This window comes from Syngnathus typhle, linkage group LG15, assembly GCF_033458585.1.
Source record: "Syngnathus typhle isolate RoL2023-S1 ecotype Sweden linkage group LG15, RoL_Styp_1.0, whole genome shotgun sequence".
Taxonomy (NCBI): Eukaryota; Metazoa; Chordata; class Actinopteri; order Syngnathiformes; family Syngnathidae; genus Syngnathus; species Syngnathus typhle.
In genome coordinates, this window is record NC_083752.1 from 5388434 (window position 1) to 5408120 (window position 19687).

Genomic DNA, 19687 nt, shown 5'->3' on the forward strand with positions numbered 1-19687 from the left:
ACTTGTTTCTTGTTTCTTTTCGGACTTATTTAGCTTGTGCACTTCACAGAAACAAGCGCCGCATTCTCACGTTTTGACAAGTTCTACCGTGCAGGTGAGCTTTACGTTCATGCTGAGAATCGCTTTACTTTAGTTACTTAGTAACTCGTCAATTTGCACATTAGTAAGAAATCTCTGACGATCAATAGCGCTTCTTAATTAAATGAAACGCATTATAAACAAATGAATGAAGCTAACTTGGCTAGTCCGCTAACATAGCTAACGTGACAACCGTATTCCGTAAGCTAACGTTGTCGAGTAAGGAGTCAATAGTTAATAATTTCCTGTCTTCTATATGAATGTAAAACTAAAATACATATGTAATTTAATTTTTGGAGGAAGTGCAACGAATAAAAGGTATACCCACTTGTGTTGGGACGAGTAATAGAACAGTTTCTATGGCAACCATAGTGGACAAAGAAAACATCGGAATACTCGACACATACTTGGACAATATTTGTGCTCAAAAGTTCGTAAAGTCGCAAATTTCTAATTAACTATGAATATTTGCCATTCATATGTTCAAATGAGCTTACAGCCGTCACAAACATTTGATCGTTTAGGTTGGGCACATCAAAATATGCTTCTCAAAGACTCCATTTCAGTTTCTGTTATGACACTTTTCTGTATGAATTCAGTTATTACTGTTATATTCCATTGTTACTGATGCTTTGGTTACTTTATCTGTATTAGAACATAAACAGCACAAATAAACATGGCGTGAAACTAATAACTCCATTAGACCAAAACAAGACTTTTTCTTTGTGAAGGCATACATTTTGGTTCAGTCATCTTGAACTTCCTGTTTGTCATTTTATCTTTTGCATATCTTTCTCAGTTGTCCTTTATATTTATTACAGATGGCAACTACTAAAGTTCCAGAAGTTCGTGACATCACACGGATTGAGAGAATTGGTAAGAATGTGCATTCCCACAGATGCTTGGTACAAGAGGTAGTGCCTGAACTATAGTTTAACAACCTTTTGTGCCCATATTTGATCTGTGGCGATTTTATTTTGCTTTTAGGTGCACATTCTCACATACGTGGCCTTGGTTTGGATGATGCTTTGGAACCAAGACAAGTGAGAACGTTACACACGGCATTATCACAATCCCCAACAATGGGAGTAGTCAGGCATGAATAGACTAACTATTAATGTTTCCCTAAAGGTGTCTCAGGGGATGGTTGGCCAGCTGGCCTCCAGACGGGCAGCAGGGGTCATCTTGGAGATGATCAAAGATGGCCACATCGCCGGCAGGGCAGTCTTGATTGCAGGCCAGCCCGGCACTGGAAAGACTGCCATCGCAATGGGTGAGAGCTAAAGGAGTGTTGCTCTGCCATCGCACGTGTACACCCAAGCTAAATCAAAGGTAATGCACAGGTATTGCGCAGAGTCTCGGCCCTGACACCCCCTTCACAGCCTTGGCTGGCAGCGAGATCTTCTCTCTGGAGATGAGCAAGACTGAGGCGCTCAGCCAAGCTTTTAGAAAAGCCATCGGCGTGCGGATCAAGTGAGTGGGCAAACAGCCATCTCTGTTGTTTGAAATAAAGTTGTCACGCATAGCTGGCTTTTTTTTACAGGGAGGAGACGGAGATTATTGAAGGAGAAGTCGTAGAAATCCAGATTGATCGACCTGCCACTGGAACGGTACGGCACTGAGCCTCATAAGGAGCAAATCATAAAAATAAAAATTGCGGTAGTAAATGAGCACCTGATCTAATAGGGTGCCAAGGTGGGCAAGTTGACTTTAAAGACTACTGAGATGGAGACAATATATGACCTGGGCAACAAGATGATTGACAGTCTCAGCAAAGAAAAGGTTCAAGCGGGGTAAGGTTTTCTTTTTTGTTTTTAATCCCCTGGTTACAATAGTTTGTCAAATCCACAATCTTTTTTATTTATTTATCCCCCCTTTTTCTCCCAGTGATGTCATCACCATTGACAAAGCCACTGGCAAGATCAGCAAGTTGGGCCGCTCGTTCACCAGAGCCAGAGACTATGACGCCATGGGAGCTCAGGTACTCATCCATTTGAAATTCAGCCGCTATGTCATTGCTTTTATGAAGCACAGCCATCTTCTTTCGACCGTAATGTTTTTCTTTGCAGACCCAGTTTGTGCAGTGCCCCGAGGGTGAGCTGCAGAAAAGAAAGGAGGTGGTGCACACGGTGTCCCTGCACGAGATCGACGTCATCAACAGCCGCACGCAGGGCTTCCTCGCTCTTTTCTCCGGAGACACTGGCGAGATCAAGGCGGAAGTCCGCGAGCAGATCAATGCCAAAGTTTGCGAATGGCGGGAAGAGGGAAAAGCGGAGATCATCCCTGGGGTACGTGTGAGATTGCACTTTTTCTTCTTAACTTTTTTTTTTTTTTTATATCGTATTAGTAAATTCCCCCCCTCCTCTCTCTTTTTTCCAGGTGTTGTTTATTGACGAAGTGCACATGCTGGACATGGAATGTTTTTCCTTCCTTAACCGTGCCTTGGAAAGTGATCTGTCCCCAGTTCTCATTATGGCCACCAACAGAGGCATCACTCGGTATTGTTGTTTTTCCAACCTTTTTCCCTCATCGTCTAATTGTACAAAACAGATGAACGGTACAATGTAATTTTTGCCCGGTTTGATACTTCTTGCCTTTTCTCATCCCAGCATTCGTGGCACAAACTATCAGAGCCCTCATGGCCTCCCCCTGGATCTGTTGGACCGCCTGCTCATCATCGCCACCTCACCTTACACTGAAAAAGAGACAAAGCAAATCCTAAAGATCCGGTGAGGATCATTGCTTATGATTCCTCAGCAATTTAGCGTCAGCTCTCAAGTAAGTGCTCATTTTCTCTTTCCCAGATGTGAGGAGGAGGACGTGGAGCTGAGCGAGGAGGCTCACTCGGTCCTGACTCGCATCGGCATGGAGACGTCACTGCGATACGCCATGCAGCTCATCAGCACGGCCGGTTTGGTGTGTCGCAAACGCAAGGTGAGCCCACCTCGGGCTTCTCTTAACTTTTGAATATGTGATTGTTTACTCACTCAATCAGTGTGCTCGTTGGATTAATTGTGTTGTTTTGTCATTCCTAGGGCACCGAAGTACAAGTGGAGGACATAAAGAAGGTTTACTCTCTCTTCTTGGATGAGGCCAGGTCTTCTCAGTACATGAAGGAGTACCAGGAATCCTTCCTCTTCAATGAAACACGTTAGTAACATCGGGTAATTTTTGCCACAACGTTTAGAAAAACAAGTAAAAAAAAAAAAAAATCCGTCAAGACAAAGACATTAAATTATATTTGTCCTTATCCTTGTTATAAATAATGGTTGGTTGTCCAAATGAATTGTGTGAGAAGTTAATAATACGCATTTGTTCTGTTCACTTCCAGAAACAACTCAAATGGAAACCTCGTAATGAAGACCACGTGTTTTCCTTCTGTGTGCATTTTTAGTTGTCCATCTTCAAACTTTTCTTAGGATTTGAAATAAAACAAGTGCATAACTTTCAATATTATGGCTTTGTTTCCATATGTATACATGCCTAATGTAAGATATGAAGATATACAATCTAAGTAAGCAAGATAAAATTTTCTTCATAACCAAGTCAAGTAAGTAGCAATCACTTGCAGGATTTGTCTACACTTGTGTTCCAAATTCACCTTTTTACTTTTTGTTGTTTGAGCATGTTGCCTTCATGTTAATCTGCAAGGCCTTGTGGCAAGGATAACATTTTGTCTCCGTTGAATTGTCATGACATGCTTTTTATTTCTCATTAAAATGATTTAACTGTTTTTTTACTAACTCTGTATTCTCTTATTTCACAGTCAAACCACCAACTTACACCTACTTCATTAAATATATATATATATATAGATAATTTTGCAGTGCAATACTTGTCTGCAATATTTGGGACGCAAACTGTAGTTTGAATTGATCGCCACAAGGTGGCAGTCATAGATTGCTGAAACAATGGGGAACGCCTTCAATGATACCTACTCATTAAAATCGGATGAAATAAAAATGCACTAAAATAAAAAGCATATTAAAAAAAAATCTAACCCCTGTTTTTTGACACTCATATTACTGTATTCATGTCAACATTTTGGGGAAATAATTAATATGTGTATATTACTGTATTCATGATATTTGGGGAAAATCTATTAATATAATATGTGTGTAGGCTCACTAACCCAGGACTAGATCTCATTCATTCCCAATTATAAAATAAACCAGTCTTGTCTGAGTGTAGGCAGACTGTCTCCAACACGGAAGTTAATATTTAATGTTTAGTGCTTGGTGTGCTGTTTATGTCCCATAAATCCCACTTGGTCCCACAAGGCTGCTATTGGCTACACAGCCTGCACCACTTGGCCCAGTTGAGGGATTGACTGCTTGTCTAATGAAGGGAAATGTGTGTGTATGTGTGTGTGTATAATAAAATCAACACTTTTTGTTCTTTCTGCATTCAGTGGTGTTAGGTCGGCTCAGTAAACGGTCAATCAATCAATCATAAATGTTAAACCTGTTGAGTAGTTGCAATCAATCACATAGTCACACCATGGTGATATTGTTTCATTCTCATGTGAGTAAATGTATGTACCTGAATTTCACACATCACTATAGGTGCTGTCTATTTTTTTTTTAATATATATATAGCATCACTGTCATCGTTTAAAACTGGAGCATGTTTGTTAGCATCTCTTTGTGTCAGTGTCTGCAGGCCACAAGGCATGCACAGCATGCTAACACACGGTGGCACTTTGCCTACTGAACACATTTGGGAGAGCTTTTTCTGCACCACAGGCTGGCCTCTGCAACATCTTGGGTGCATTCTGCCTCTCGACCAATTTTTGCTGGACTCCATCCACCTCATATGTGACACGAGGACAAGCAGGTTGGAGAAATAATCTTTATTCATTGATGAATTGTCATCGAATTTAAATTAAGTTATATTTGCATGTTTTTGCTCGGAATACAGAATATGCAATATAATGAAAGCTACTATGACCCTTAAGAAGTTTTTAAAATGAAAAAAAATAAATACTTTTCACTCATAACTCTGACAACATTTTACAACCTTTCATCATTTTCTTATGTCATTTCCAGTTCGAATTCACATGAACTCAGATTGTGGCAAAGTGTATGAATAATTTGGGATGCACTTTAAAATTGAATTCATTCCAGCAGATGTAGTGTGGTTAGTGTGGGATTAAAACTAGTGATTACATTTTCTGTGAAGTTAGATCTAGAAGGCCAAGTGAGCCTGGGAACAGCCTGGCACCCAGTTCACACTTGACTTTTTGTTATTTTAAACCTGTCTGTAATTTAAAATGACATTTCATTCTCCTCCGAAACGCAGAGGCGGACTTCCTAAAAGACACATCGTTAACTTAAAATGACTTCTATTAAATCCGACATGAATGGAAGCATTCAATACTTGGGTATCGGCCTACTTTTAACATATAGTTCCCATATCACGAGTTTATTATTATATCCCTCTTGCCATATTTTCATTTTCAATGTCATGTTCCTTAAATGAGAATAAATGAGCGAGTGGAATGTGGCGCTCATGAATGGTGAGACGTCTGAGCTCATATCCTGACTTTGGAACTCCAAATAAATCTCATTTCTCTTGATTCCATATGTGAAACGGCAGAATGCCACATTTTTTTTGGTATGAAAACTGCAACATAAATAAAGTTTGATTCCGTTATTATGGAAAATAATTTAAAAGGAGGTATTTGTGTCTCTTCTTCCATTCATGCAAAGTTCTTACCATTCATGACCTCAGTCATTCACAAAGCTTCCATCTCGCTCACGTGTGAAATGCACGAATGCAGATGCTGCCATGCATACAGCCATGGGCCCATTTATAAATAACCCCGGATTATTTATTTTTTTCTAAATCAGTGAATGCTGCGAAGGAAACATCGGTTCTAAATATGGAAGCACGAGAGCTAAAGTTGGAAACAAATGCCAGCCGACATCATTCGCTGTTTGCCAAGTCGAGCAAAAAGTGCTCATGCTTAATTCAGAAAACGAGCCGTCGCGATTCAGATGTTGAACCCGCTGTGACTTGTTACGGAGATTGACAACCTTGTTGGTAAGCGTGGAAATGAAATAGCACAGTATGAAATGAAGGCCGTACTGACGAGCATGATGAGAGATCAGCGTGAGCCCTCCCGACAAGCTCGAGGGCAGGTGAGGGGTGAAGTCTTTTGCAACTAGGACCACGGGCCTAACTATCACTAGCCATTCTTGTCTTTGCCTGCCTTTTTGCCCTCAACGATATTGCCCCTTCGGAACGTGTGTCAGCTCCGTTAACGTATGTGGAATCTTGCATTAATGCACATGCTGACATCTGAAGCTTATTTCATGTGTTGGATTTTACAAAAACATAATAAAAGAAAATAGGATTAATTAAATAATATAATGTTCTGATTTTGGTAATTGTTAAATTGTTTTCCCAGCCTAAACTTTTCAGTTCCTAAATTTAGTTTTTTTGTGGTTTCTTTTATTTGATGTCTTTCTGTTTGTACCTGTTCCAGTTAGTCCCGCCCCTCGTTTCCACCAATCGGCTTCCTCGGCCATTCGTGACTTGTCCAGGTGCTCCTCATTGTCTTTTCAGTTTGTTTTGTATGGTGGAACCCTCGGAAGTCAATCGCCTCAGTACTCAACAGTTTTCAACACAAAATGTCGGGAAAGCTTTGACCCAGTTCTAGGTCAAAGTCGGCGATGATTGCCGTTGTTGTTGCTGCACTCCATGAGAATAAACAAGCAGAAGAGAAAAGTGGCGAGAAGAAAATGCAGAATTCAAAGTTTTGAGGAATAGAGAGGCGATTAAGGGCTTACGAGGTTTTACCGGCCAGATCCCATTAGAAAAAACAAAGAAAGGAAAAAAACTGACTGATTCCACTCCAACCATCTCCATGTTCATAGATTGAGCACCTCATCAATGTCAAGGTATGTAGATCTTACTCATTTAATGCTGTTTCTTTTTTTAAATTTATATTGCATATTAAAATTGTGGTATAAAAAAGGCATCATTAGGGTAAAAACTGAAGAATGAGGTGATTGGCTTTCAGGCCAGAGCAGTAGACGGGTATGGCGAAAGCAAGGTGAGACATTCACAGTACAAGTGTGATTGTCGAGAGCAGATGATTCGGAAATATCTGACAAGTTGTCATGTCAGCTTTTTTTAAGAAACTGATATTTGCTCATTCATGTGGCCCCTGTGAAATCGAGAGTTTGAAAGCATTTGCATATGAGGATTATGAGGATTAATTTAAGGACTCTCAGAAATGATGACAGGTCCTATCTCAAATCAAACAGCTCCTCATGAGCTCCTTAAGTGTCCTTAAGCGTTAATGATTCTTTTTCCAAGGGTTGGCCCAAACAACATTGCCTTTGAACCCGAAACTTGACATTGCGAGGCAGGGACGTTCCCGCCTCACTTGGCCTTCCGCTAAATTGCCAGTTCAAGTGACGATGTGTAAATGGAAATTCCAGCGCTCCCGAGAATGGCCGGGCTTTTCCTGTCTACGCCCCAGTGTTTCCTGCCCATGTTTGAGATCCCAGGGCCTGACTTTAGGGTGCATATTTGCCTGCATATCTGTGGGAAAGGGTGTGGCTTGGTGTGGGTCATCCACCAACCAAACACTGATTCTCTCCACTTGGAGTTTCCTGTGGCTGCTATGTAATCATCCTCTCTTTTCAAGCCGACACATTTCAAATGCAGCGGCGTCTAATGAAAGACCCCAAAAGACTCCGGGTCTTCTTTTGTCACCAATGCAGTATATAGTTACGCTGAGTTTGTGCAGACCTGTCATAGAGCATCCATTAGTGCTTTTTGCATTTACGTTAAATTACACCGTCCTCTGTAATGAAGATCAACCCAAAGAGTTGCACTTCTTTTTTACACGACTGCCAAGAGTGTGTGTGTGTGTGTGTGTCTGTACACCACTCAGGCGACTTATTTTACAAACAGGGCCTCTCTGAGCCCTGCTTCATTGCACCTGAACAATATACTAGTTCATTCCTGAACTAAGTGTAGCATTGTAGCGCTTCAATTAAAAAAAAAAAAAGCTTTGTGAGTTGACAAAGATGTGTAGGTTTATATACATATAAAGAATAGTTACTTAAATTTAGCACTTTCAAGTTGATTTGAATGCATGTGTAAAAAATAAATAAAAAATCGGTAATTGTCATAGAGGTTTCCTTGCTTTTATACTGTTTTTATGTTTAATTGTGTATGCAATTTCATCTCTGTATGGTGACCTTGAGTGCCTTGAAAGGCACCTTACAAATAAAATGTATTATTATTATAATTATTCTCTCCACATTATAATTACATATTATTATTATTATTATTATTATTATTATTATGTAATTATAATGTGGAGAGAATAATAATAATAATAATATTATTATTATATAACTACCAGAAACAAAAGCAATAACCTTGTTACAAAAAAAAATCTGTAATTTTATACTTTTATGCTTTTATACTGTTTTTATGTTTAATTGTGTATGCAATTTCATCTCTGTATGGTGACCTTGAGTGCCTTGAAAGGCACCTTACAAATAAAATTTATTATTATTATAATTATTCTCTCCACATTATAATTACATAATATTATTATTATTATTATTATTATTATTATTATTATGTAATTATAATGTGGAGAGAATAATAATAATAATAATATTATTATTATATAACTACCAGAAACAAAAGCAATAACCTTGTTACAAAAAAAAATCTGTAATTTTTTTGGTTTTTTGTTAATGGCTTTTATTAGAACAAAAGTGTCCAGTGACGCTATGGGTGTGGTCAAGGCCAATGACAAATGGCCTATTTTTACTTGAATGAAGGGAAGCTGTGGGTCAATTGGTCATCTTATTTGAAGCACTTTAAAGTCCAAACTGTGCTGCTGATCTCTTTACTAGCCATTTTATTGTTTTGTTTTTGAAATGTTTCTTGTAAAATGTGTGATTTGCTGTATAAATACATAGACAAAAATGTAAGGTGATTAAATATTGTAGGTTTATTTGAATTACAGATGTGTACATTTTTTTAACAACCCATGGCGGGAGCATCACAGTTCAGTTCTAGAATAAAATCAATTCACACTTCTCGCGGGTAAGCCTGCCTGAAAATAAAAATAACCTTCTTGTTTTCTGCTTGAACATCAGAAATAGTGCAGGTTTCTTTAATGTATATACAAGATTCTTGTATGACAAGAAAAAATGCATTCTCAACACATCACCTAGGTGATGGTTAACATTGACTTAGTAGATACAGAGACATACTTAAGGACTGATACTAAACTAAATTTGGCAAATCAATTCACGATCCACTTTTTGATCGATGCCTTGATGTGATCATGAAATGACCTCTGGGATAGAGATGGATGCTACGCTATTGTTGAAATAAATCCCTGAATGTTAATGTGCAAAATGGTTCAACCAGTTGTTCCTAAAAAAAAAAAAATACAAAATGAAGCCTTCTGTGTTTAAAATGCATGAGATAAGCCTCAGTCAATTAAAATCTTACTGTGACATAGAAAAGGGAGACCAAAATCAATGACATGAATTAAAGTGTAATCTACACAAACCTAACAATTCCCTTCATCATTATGCTAAACAAATAAATACATTGCATCCAAGCCATCCCTTTACAATATATTACCATTGCTGCGCATATATATATATATATGTATATATATATAAAATTTCAAATCATTCATTAAAACATTTGGTGATAATAAAAATTCAGGACAGTAAGAAGCTTACCGGTCGATTATTAAGAGGATGCAAGTTTCGAAATGCATCAGGTTGCACATTCAGTGAGCTCCACATGGAGAGAAGCTAAAGCTAATCATCCGTCGCCGAGGTCGCGACCCCCCCCCCCCCCCCCCACACACATACTCAGTGCGAGAAGGACTTTTTTATCCCTCCCTCCACCAAGGTCAACTCATCCTTGTCACGTCTATTTCCTTGCAAGCCTGAAAAGTGCTTTTCCTTTCACCCTTTCATGCATCTATTTCAAAACTTGGACTTTTATTAGTGGCTTTAAGGGTACAGCAAATTGCATCCATTTACTTCTTTTAAACGGAATGCAATCAAATTTGTTTTTCTCATGGTTGGAATTGAAAATGTTGTCTTCAACTGAATTTCTGAAACTATAATGGAGGGATCCTCGCTTATCTGTTGGAACATTTCCTTTTCCTGTCTGGGATTCCGATTTCCTCCAGCAATAAACTAATGGCTGCAACCGCAGCTCATTTCAAAGGTTCTTTTCTGGTCAAGGCATGAGATTGCTAAAATATAGACAGAGGGTAGATGTTATTCTATCCAGTGTGGGCTGGACTTAAAGTCTGTCTTTAAAAAGAGCTTCTGTGAGGGCATTTTGGCTCCAGAAATTCAAAACCAAAGCATCAGAGAGTGAGAAAGCCAGCTCACTGATAAGGCCACACTGCCTAAAAAGCTTCCACAAAAAAAAAAAGTATTGCTTCCCATGTACATCAAAACAACCCTTTATACAAGTCACAATAATATGTCATTTCTTTTTTTTTTATAAGGGTAAAACCATATATACATAGTATAAATTATAAAATATATAATCCAGTGTTTTTTTTAGTTTTTTGAACCACCCAGCTTATAACGTGTTGATCCCTCAGAAACAGGCAGCACCCTCCAACTTTTAAAACGGACCTCACATTAAAATAAAGATTGTGAAATAGAATTATCAGAAGCATCCCCGTCGTGTTGTGATTTCCGAACTTAAAAAGGATCGGAGAGTCGGTGGAAACAGCTGCTTTGCTCTACGGGCAGGAGCACTTTAAGGCTGATTCACTGACCCATGCACGGTAAAATTTTTGGCTCTCGGATGAAGACTATGTTTACACGCACGGCCTCGTTTGTGACGCCATGGTGGCAGGTAAACACGCCTTTGCATTTGAGCACTTGCAGGTTTTCCTGCAGTATTTCGGAAGTTTGCGGCTTTGGTCTGTTTACAGGAATCCACAAAACGGGTTTGTGTTATCTTTCCGTTTGAGCGGCTGAGTCGTGCATGTGAACGTAGTCGGTGGTGATGTCATGAGGGTGGTCAGTGCAAAGTCGGAAGGAATGGAATGACACTATGTATGGCACTTGGTGCAGATTGACGGCCAACAGACAGGCAAAGACAGACAGACAGACAGGGCAGGGCAGGTTCATGGTCAGCATTCAGTAGTATGGCATCAAGAGATGTCACGGAGGTCATCTCCTCCTCCTCCTCCTCCTCCTCGGAGTAAAAGTTCAGTGGATCCTCTCGGGCAGAGGTGAGGAGGACACCAGTTGTCAGGTTGGCACGCCGCTGTGCGTCTTCTCACCAGCTTGCCATTTCGGAGGCGTCTCCAAGGAGGGGCAAGACGCTCCCTCCCCTCGTGCTCAAGTAAGAGTTAAAACGAGGAGCAGCAACGGAGGATGCCGGCCGTCCAACGAGGGCACGGACGGGCTTGAGATTGAGCTCCGCTTTGTGGTCCTGGCTGCTGCTTCATCGCTTGGGTGTCACCTGAAAGGAGGAGAGGAGACACATCGCGTGGTTAGTGCATGTCCTCAACATGGCTATGTAATTAATGTTGAGGTCCAAAGCTCTTAGGCCATCTGTTAGAACCTTCCGGATACAGCTAGCACCAGCCTGTGACCTAAATATTTTCCCTGCATCCATACCAATGCATGATTTCATGACTCCCCCCACCCCCAAACAACGATACCACATACACAAACATACATAACAAACATAAGAATATTACCGTATTTTCCGGACTATAAGGCGCACCTAAAAACCTAAAATCTTCTCAAAAGCTGAGAGTGCACCTTATAGTCCAGTGCGCCTTATATATGGACCAAATTCCTAAATTTAAACTGGCCCGAAGCATTGTGTCATGAAATCAATCATAACTGGCCCGCTGAAGACTATGAATCATGAATCAAAAAGTCTATGGGTCATTATTTTGTGAATATAAAGTAATTTGTTGCGTCTGAAGTTGAAATAAAAATGATAAAATGGAGAATGATTTGATTTGGATTAAAAGTCTGACATGATGCATTAATGGTGCACCTTATAGTCCGGTGCGCCTTATAGTCCGCAAAATACAATATTATATATATTTTTTCAAGGTCTCTTTGCTGTGACGTGACCAGACTGGATGAGAACAAAAATGGCGTGACCCCCATTGTCGATTTATTGGTGCCTTGAGTGCCCCCATACACAAATGACAAGTGCTGCTACAATGGGATTAGTGCCCCCGGCTGGGATCTTGGCACAGCTTTGCTCTTGCTCATATTCACCATACAAGTGGGACATTTAATCATCTTACTATTTAAACAGAGCGAACAAAACCTCAAGGTCTTTTGGTACACACAGAAAAAAAAAGCCATGTTTCCCTGACTGAATTATTTTGAGGCAACAGATTGGATTGAAGATTTGATCTGGGCTGCTGCTTTCCTTTTTTTGTAGTAAAGTTGAAATTTAATGTACCGTATTTTCCGCACTATAAGGCACACCTAAAAACCTCCAATTTTCTCAAAAGCCGCCTTATAATCAGGTGCGCCTTATATATGGACCAATATTGAGCCACTACAGCAGGCGTGTCCAAAGTCCGGCCTGCGGGCCAAATGTGTATATCTTATATATGTACAAAGTTTTCAAATGGGCCATTCATTGAAGGTGCGCCTTATAGTGCGGAAAATACGGTAACACTCTCATAGAAAACACATATTGGGGCTATAAATAGATGTAACGATTCCATCATTATAAGGCAGGTTTCTCTGCCCTTCCCCCTTCACAGCTTTCCTCTTCCTGAGCTAATGGAGGCTGGCCAGGGAATAAAGTCCAATCAAGTTGATTGAGTGCTTTGAGACTGACAGGATGCAGCTCACGATTAAAGCGGTTCCTGCCTTCACACTTGGGCACGAGTGGAAGTGTCTGTTAAAGGAGGTCAAATATTTCATCACTGGCACAGTGTGTGACGCACGTCTCTGCGTCTTCCTCTCTAGTTTCGACTCAATGAATGGCCCGCACCTGTATCAACACTTCATTTTGGACAGCAGGTAGCAAATGCGGGTTTCACTTCAAGATGTGATTCCTTTCACAAGCTGCGTGAAGTTCTGCTGTGGGATTTCAGGCTGGCCCATTTGACAGGCTCAATCCGCCTGCCAAGAATATTAATTGAGCTAGGATTTTTTATTTTTTTCCCCATTTTCTGCAAAAATATTTTATTAATTCTTCAAAAAATGCTAATTGTATGATCCCTTCGACGGACAGGTGAAAAAAAAAAAAATCGGAAAATATCCAAAAGTCAATTAGCTGGCATTTTGGAATTGTTGCTTGAATATGATAACCTTTAAAATGTGACTTTATCCTTATTTGTACTTTGTCGGCGACTACATTTGCTCCTCATTGTTCTACTGTGTAAACTTGGCTGCTTGCATTGCCCTTTATTGTCCTTTTTTTTTTTTTTCTCCTCAGTTAATTATTAGCAAGCTGGGCAACATGTGCGTACATCTGATAAAAAAAAAAAAAAGAAAGAAAAAAAAAAAAAGAAAGAAAAAAAAAAGCCAGGAACTGGGGAAGGCTGCAAGCACGGCTCTTGATAAGATGTTAAGTTATAGGTCAAATAACCACGCCAAGAATGTTGGACACTCTTTCAGCACAATGCTACTGTAAGCAATCAGTCGCGTGGATTAAAAGTCTGGATAACCTCACGTCAAAGGAAATATGCTACTCCATGCCAGACAGTTTGGTATTCTTCCAGCCATCCATTTTCTTTACCGCTTATCTTTTTTTTCGGAGTCAAGGGGAGTTGGAGCCTAACCCAGCCGAGGACAATGCCCTGTAGCTCAAGTCAAGCATTCCTGCTCACTCTGAACCAAAATATGATCCCTCTGGTGTTAATATTAAAAAAAAATTCAATTACCTGATCATATCTTGACGGAAGTCGAGGGTCGAGAGAGCTGGCTCAACCTGATGAGACATTTAAGAATATAAATGCCAGAAAACAAGATGAAATGCAAACCTACTAAAAAAGTGATGTGGTTGCATCGTCACGATATAATAGCACAAAATTAGTGGTGTCGCCATGGCAATCACAAAAGCCAACTCTTCTAATTACAAAGTACAGTCGCATCAAACGTGAGATCAACTCAGGACGCATTTGTTCCTAAATCTGCTGCAGACTCCCTGCACCCCCCCTAAAAGGGGTCAGCCCTGGCACGGCAGATGAGAACCATCTGCTCACTCATCACATCAGCGAGTGTAAATGTAGATTGGGCAAAATGCGGGGGGTCACGCAATGAGCCTGTGCTATTTATAGAAACGGTGTTGCCAAAAAAAGACAGCAGCAGTCTAGAAATAAAAATAAAGAAATTCTCCTCCGAGCTGGAAATAGACGCGAGTTTGGCTCTTATAAATACTCAAAGAAGGGGAAACAGTCAGTTGGAATTTATACATCGGAGGCTTTATAGCGTGAATGTAATCTATAAATACCAGGCGTGGAACAAGCCCCGTTGTACAAAGTCGTACACGTTGTCACTGTTCTCGCTCCCTGAGGAGACCAATGTTACGTAAGAACTGCTGCTCAACATTTTTTTTTTTCTTCATTGACAAGGCTTGTAGAAATTTGTGAAGTGAGTTACGATTGTTTGGTTAATAAGACCTAAAAATGTATTGTCTTTGTCTTTAGAGAATGCAGTACTGGACCACAGATGAATACTTTAGTGCTTTACTTTAGGGGGTCATTTTTCTGCATTTGTTGCCTTTTTTTTCCAGGAGCAGAGCCCCGCAAAAAACACATCACAGCCGTTCGACGGCCTCTGTAAAATCATACATTTAACAATACTCGGGAGGCAGATTAACAGCTTGGCTCCAAGATTTCAAAGTACCGTACAGATTCCCACAAGCCCTTCCCAAACCTTTCCCTCTAGTGTTACTTTTCAACCTCTTTGAATTGCTAATAGATTTTTTTTCCGCTTAAGCGATAGCAAATGTCTCATTTCTGTTCATGAGGTGTGGGAAGAACTATCAAATGGCCCCAAAAAAAAAAAAAGAAAAAAATACGAGATGTCAGGCATCAGACGTACAGCCACCCTGTCTAAAAATGTCCCTCGACTTTTACAGGAAGGAAGTCATTTCTGAGAATGTCGGTGTGATACAAAATGTGACAACACAAAAGAAGGTGTTGGAAAAATATAAAGCAACTGGGAGAGAAAAATAGATACAAATAAGCCAGCACGTATTTCGATTTCCACTCAGATGGTGACTAAAATGCTCAAAGCCGATTTAAGCCCATATTCCAACATTGCCAGGAGTGAGCCACTTACTGATTCTGAGCCTTGTCTCGGTCATCCAGAAAGAAGAGCGCAGTGGCCAGGAAGAACATGCCCCCCAGGACGATGATGAAGGGACATAGCATGAGGGCGTAGCCCAGACTGAGGAAGCGCCATAGCGCCGACGTCGTGTAGCTCTCGCGTAGGCTGTCGGAGATCTGCAACACATAAAGGAGATAGAATCAGATATTTGAAATATGCAAAGTAGTCATGTCTGCACTGTTGCTCATATGAATAGATTTAAAAGAATTTCCCACACAATCGAGTAGTCCAAAATGTCTGACTCCGATGAAAAAGTAGAATTCAACTGAGAGTGATAAATGTTTGTCCATATAGTGTAATGTCATGGGAATAATTTGCAGTCAAAGAATAACACCAAGAGAAGAACAGGCCTCAGTGTAGCTCCATTCATATCTCAAAGCCAGCGACAAATGGCACGGGGAGGCTCGTTGCTTTAAATAGACTGCTAATTATTCTGAGGCGTAAGGAAGGACAAGAGCTTCTTGTCTGAGAGTGAAAGACTCGGAGGTCAAAAGTTACCCCTGATTTTTATGTTCGCAGCTGCTAAGAGATGTATTGGTCGAATTTGATGAGCAGAAATCCAAAAAGCTGTTGAGTTGCAACCTTCTCCCGTGTACTGTATGTGCCCGTGCTGGCTAAGCGTCACTATGACTGCATTGCACTTGTATGCGAAAGCTCACTTTAGGAACTGAGGCAGTGAGCAGTGACGCACTTGGAGCATTGCGGCTCCTCTTGGTCGGCACTGTGAAACCCTGGGACTGCCCAGGCCAGATGGAAAACTTTGGTTGAGAGTGCTGAGACACAGTTTAGGTTAAGAAGAATCGTTTCTGCTAACTCAAGTGATCGCAAGTTAAATTTCTGTACCGTATTTTCCGCACTATAAGGCGTACCGGATTATAAGGCGCACCTTCAATGAATGGCCCATTTTAAAACTTTGTCCATATATAAGATATATACATTTGGCCCACGGGCCGGACTTTGGACACGCCTGCTGTAGTGGCTCAATATTGGTCCATATATAAGGCGCACCTGATTATAAGGCTTTTGAGAAAATTTGAGGTTTTTAGATGCGCCTTATGGTACGGAAAATACGGTAGTTTCCCACAGTAGCTGCTGATGTTTAAAATGGTTGAAACGTGCGAGCGGGGCTTTTCTTCAGTTTCGAGCGAGCCATCATTTTGATTCTATTCCTGGCATTCGAGTGACTTTTGTCTTTTGACAAGCTCGTCAGTAGTGGCTTCATTCTTTTTTGTTCCGCATCAAGAAAAGGAATGAAAAGGGGAGCGCCACAACGGCTCGACAGCTGTGGTTAAGAATCAGTCAGACTTCCTGACCGAGCCCCTTTTGAACATTCCATACAATTTCACAATACGCCGTGTACATCCGTCAGGAAGTTGATAAACAAAGTGGACTTTGATATCCTTAATGTCACTGCAACATTAGCGGTGGGTGACTCATGGTTTTGTGTTTTGTCATGAAAACATCTCCAGCGTTCTTCCTGGTGGAGTTAGATAGGATCAACTTTGGTTTTGGTCACCTCTTTGACCTCTGAAATTTCCTTGGAATAACAAAACGTCTCTGAGTTGAGTGGAACAAAACTCCCGAGCCTCATTTAGCACTGGCTTCAATTTCTAATTTGACTTACCAGGCCTATTAGGTACGGACTTCCTGCATCACCCAGTAGGTGAGAGGTGAAGCTCTGGAAGGCCACCGCCGTTGCTCTCCGTGTGGGAATAACCACATACTGCAAAGAGAAGGTCACAAGAAACCAATTGGAAAAATGGATTTTGCTCCTTTGGTGCACATCGTTTGTCATCACCCCGCTAAGTGACATAACTGCTAAGAAAAGTCAAGTTTGAGTGAGGATGAAAAATAGATTTGAAAAAAGAAGCCGTGTTCGTGCGGACATCTCATCAGCTTTCACGACTGAAAATACAACATGCGTATTTGTAATTAAATTGGTAAAATAACAGAATTCCCGGAGACGCCGAGGATAAGTATAGGTTAGGAATACTCACCATTAAAATGTCGGCTGTTATGGCCCAGTTCAGAAAGAGCAGCGTCTCTCCTATGAAGATGCAGACCTAAATAAAGACAACAAGATTTAGGATGATATAGCGCCGACCGACCGGTTTCCATCGTGTGGTTACGAGACACAAAGCCACAAAGAAGATTTGAACATTATAGCTGCTGCTGTGTGTGGGCATGCATTGCCGAATACAACTGCTTGCCTTGCTGCGGTTGAAAAACATGTCATTAAGATTTGGCTCAATCGTACGCTCTTCGGTTTGATTCCGACGAGACGAAAAACTGCACGGACCAGAAAGATTATATGCCTATATGTATTATTTTTATATATATATATATATTTTTTTCCATAGTTTGGGTCCAGCTACGAGATGCTACTTGATGTTTTTTTGGGGTGTGGTAGTAAACTTTGAATAGCTTGTTGTGGTTATATGTACATGAAAGGTGCGGTAGAAGCCGCAATTTCTATTTTTTTTTTTAAAAACAACCCCCATTGGGATTTGCTTGTAACAGATCTATACGAGCCGCCGCTTTTGTGTGGCGTATTTAAAGAGTGTTGACGTCGACATCCCGTTGAGGAAATACCCCTTTTGCTTGTACCGCACACAGAGAGATGGAGACGTGGACAAACGTCTTTCTAGCATTATTAGCCAGCAAAGTGTTGAAAATAATTTCCTGTTTCTTTGTGTCTGATAAGCTTGAGAAATAAGTCTGGCCTGTTCATTGTTTCATGCGAGCTTCACCCTTTCTGACGTGCAAATTCTGTCTTTAGGCTTTAAGACGCAAAACGTTTGGTCCGTTCTCTGCCATCAACTATTTTTTTTGTGTGACAAGAGTTCCACTTTTAATTGCCAATTGTACTAAAATATGAATATTTATCTTGCGATCCTAATACAAGCAACCATTTTCTTTCCCCGTACGTCGCACGAGACTCTTACGTAAGCTCCTATGATGTTCTTCTTCGCCACCACAAAAATAAGGCAGATGAAGATGGCCGAGCCCAGCATGCTGACGGCGCACACCAAGGGGTCGGCCCGCTCCGTCTTCTTCCGACATAGACGCGTGGTGGCGGCCCCAATGAGCACGCCCAACAGGCCTGTGATGCACGTGATTGCCCCAAAGATGAGACTGGTTGACAGAAGAAGAAAAGGGATTATTGATTCTGCTCAGGAACATTTCATTTTTTGTCTTTTACCTCTCGGTGCTGCTGCAGATTTCTTTGTCGCACGGTTCCGCAGTCGCGGTCTTCTGCACCACCTGAGCTCTGGCAAGGTAGATGGGAATCCAAATCCCAAACACGCCCGTAGCAAAGGAAACGGCGGCAGACGCCAAGGATGAGAACACGTAGCTCCGACTGGACATTTAAAAAAAAAAAAAAAACACAGAAAGAGACAGGTCAGTATTTTTAGTGTCTATGAAAACAGCGTGTTAGATCCAAATTACCGTATTTTCCGGACTATAAGGCGCACCTAAAAACCGACAGTGCGCCTTATAGTCCGGTGCGCCTTATATGTGGACCAAATTCCTAAATTTAAACCAGCCCGAAGCATTGTGTCATGAAATCAATCATAAGTGGCCCGCTGAAGACTATGAATCATGAATCAAAAAGACTATGGATCGTTATTTTGTGATTATAAAGTAATTTGTTGCGTGTGAAGTTGAAATAAAAAAGATAAAATGGAGAATGATTTGATTTGGATTGAAAATCTGATATGATGCATTAATGGTGCGCCTTATAGTCCGGTGCGCCTTATAGCCGAGAAAATACGGTATTAGAGAGTAAATTTTGACGAATGGTTTTTTTAGGTTTAATAAGTGTCTATGTTAAGTAGTAATAAAATGAAACGCAACTCCACTTGACAGTTTAATGTTGGAGGCAAAAATAACATGCTATTAAAAACACCTTCCAGAGTTACTGAATCGAAGATTGTGTCAGCCAACACTTAAACTCTTGCTCCGATCAAGAATAAGGTGCTTCACCTGCAATAAACCCCCATGGCAAAGTCAACTTTATGTCTTGGAAAAAGCTATTTTAAGAAATGTGCACCAGCAAAGGTCAAGCCATGACAAAAGTGCCCACATCCCGAGCGAGCGAGAGGCTGAGCGGCCTTCACTCACAGTCAAGCAGTGTTGCTGAGTGGCGGCAAGTGATTGACAAAGACTCACTGTGTGTGTCTGCTGTTGACATTTCTAACAGCTTCTGTATTGCAAAAAACAGATATTTTCATTTAAAACAGGAGATCCGA

At 40.7% G+C, this 19687-nt stretch overlaps 2 protein-coding genes across 4 annotated transcripts in view; one reads left to right on the plus strand and one right to left on the minus strand.

Moving 5' to 3' along the window:
- The first annotated feature begins 14 nt into the window (after window positions 1–14).
- Window positions 15–3811, plus strand: ruvbl2 (RuvB-like AAA ATPase 2). 2 transcript variants are annotated; one of them, XM_061300153.1, is made up of 14 exons: window positions 15–94; window positions 900–954; window positions 1066–1121; window positions 1210–1351; window positions 1422–1551; window positions 1622–1688; window positions 1765–1871; window positions 1966–2059; window positions 2148–2366; window positions 2458–2576; window positions 2688–2807; window positions 2883–3012; window positions 3114–3242; window positions 3410–3811. In XM_061300153.1, the coding sequence occupies exons 2-13, from the start codon at window positions 900–902 to the stop codon at window positions 3231–3233; spliced, it is 1359 nt and encodes a 452-aa protein (XP_061156137.1). In that variant the 5' UTR covers window positions 15–94; the 3' UTR covers window positions 3234–3242; window positions 3410–3811. The 2 variants fall into 2 exon arrangements, with proteins under 2 accessions (XP_061156137.1, XP_061156136.1); XM_061300152.1 differs by having other exon boundaries at window positions 3114–3228.
- Window positions 3812–9044: 5233 nt separating this feature from the next.
- Window positions 9045–19687, minus strand: part of spns2 (SPNS lysolipid transporter 2, sphingosine-1-phosphate) — a 34618-nt gene continuing 23975 nt past the window's right edge. For both annotated transcript variants that reach the window (XM_061299735.1, XM_061299736.1), the window contains 7 exons: window positions 18637–18795; window positions 18380–18569; window positions 17432–17497; window positions 17059–17157; window positions 15387–15550; window positions 13985–14031; window positions 9045–11577 (listed from right to left, as the gene is read on the minus strand). In XM_061299735.1, the coding sequence (XP_061155719.1) occupies window positions 13989–14031; window positions 15387–15550; window positions 17059–17157; window positions 17432–17497; window positions 18380–18569; window positions 18637–18795 (721 nt within the window). In that variant the 3' untranslated portion in view covers window positions 9045–11577; window positions 13985–13988. The remainder of the gene's footprint in view (window positions 11578–13984; window positions 14032–15386; window positions 15551–17058; window positions 17158–17431; window positions 17498–18379; window positions 18570–18636; window positions 18796–19687) is intronic.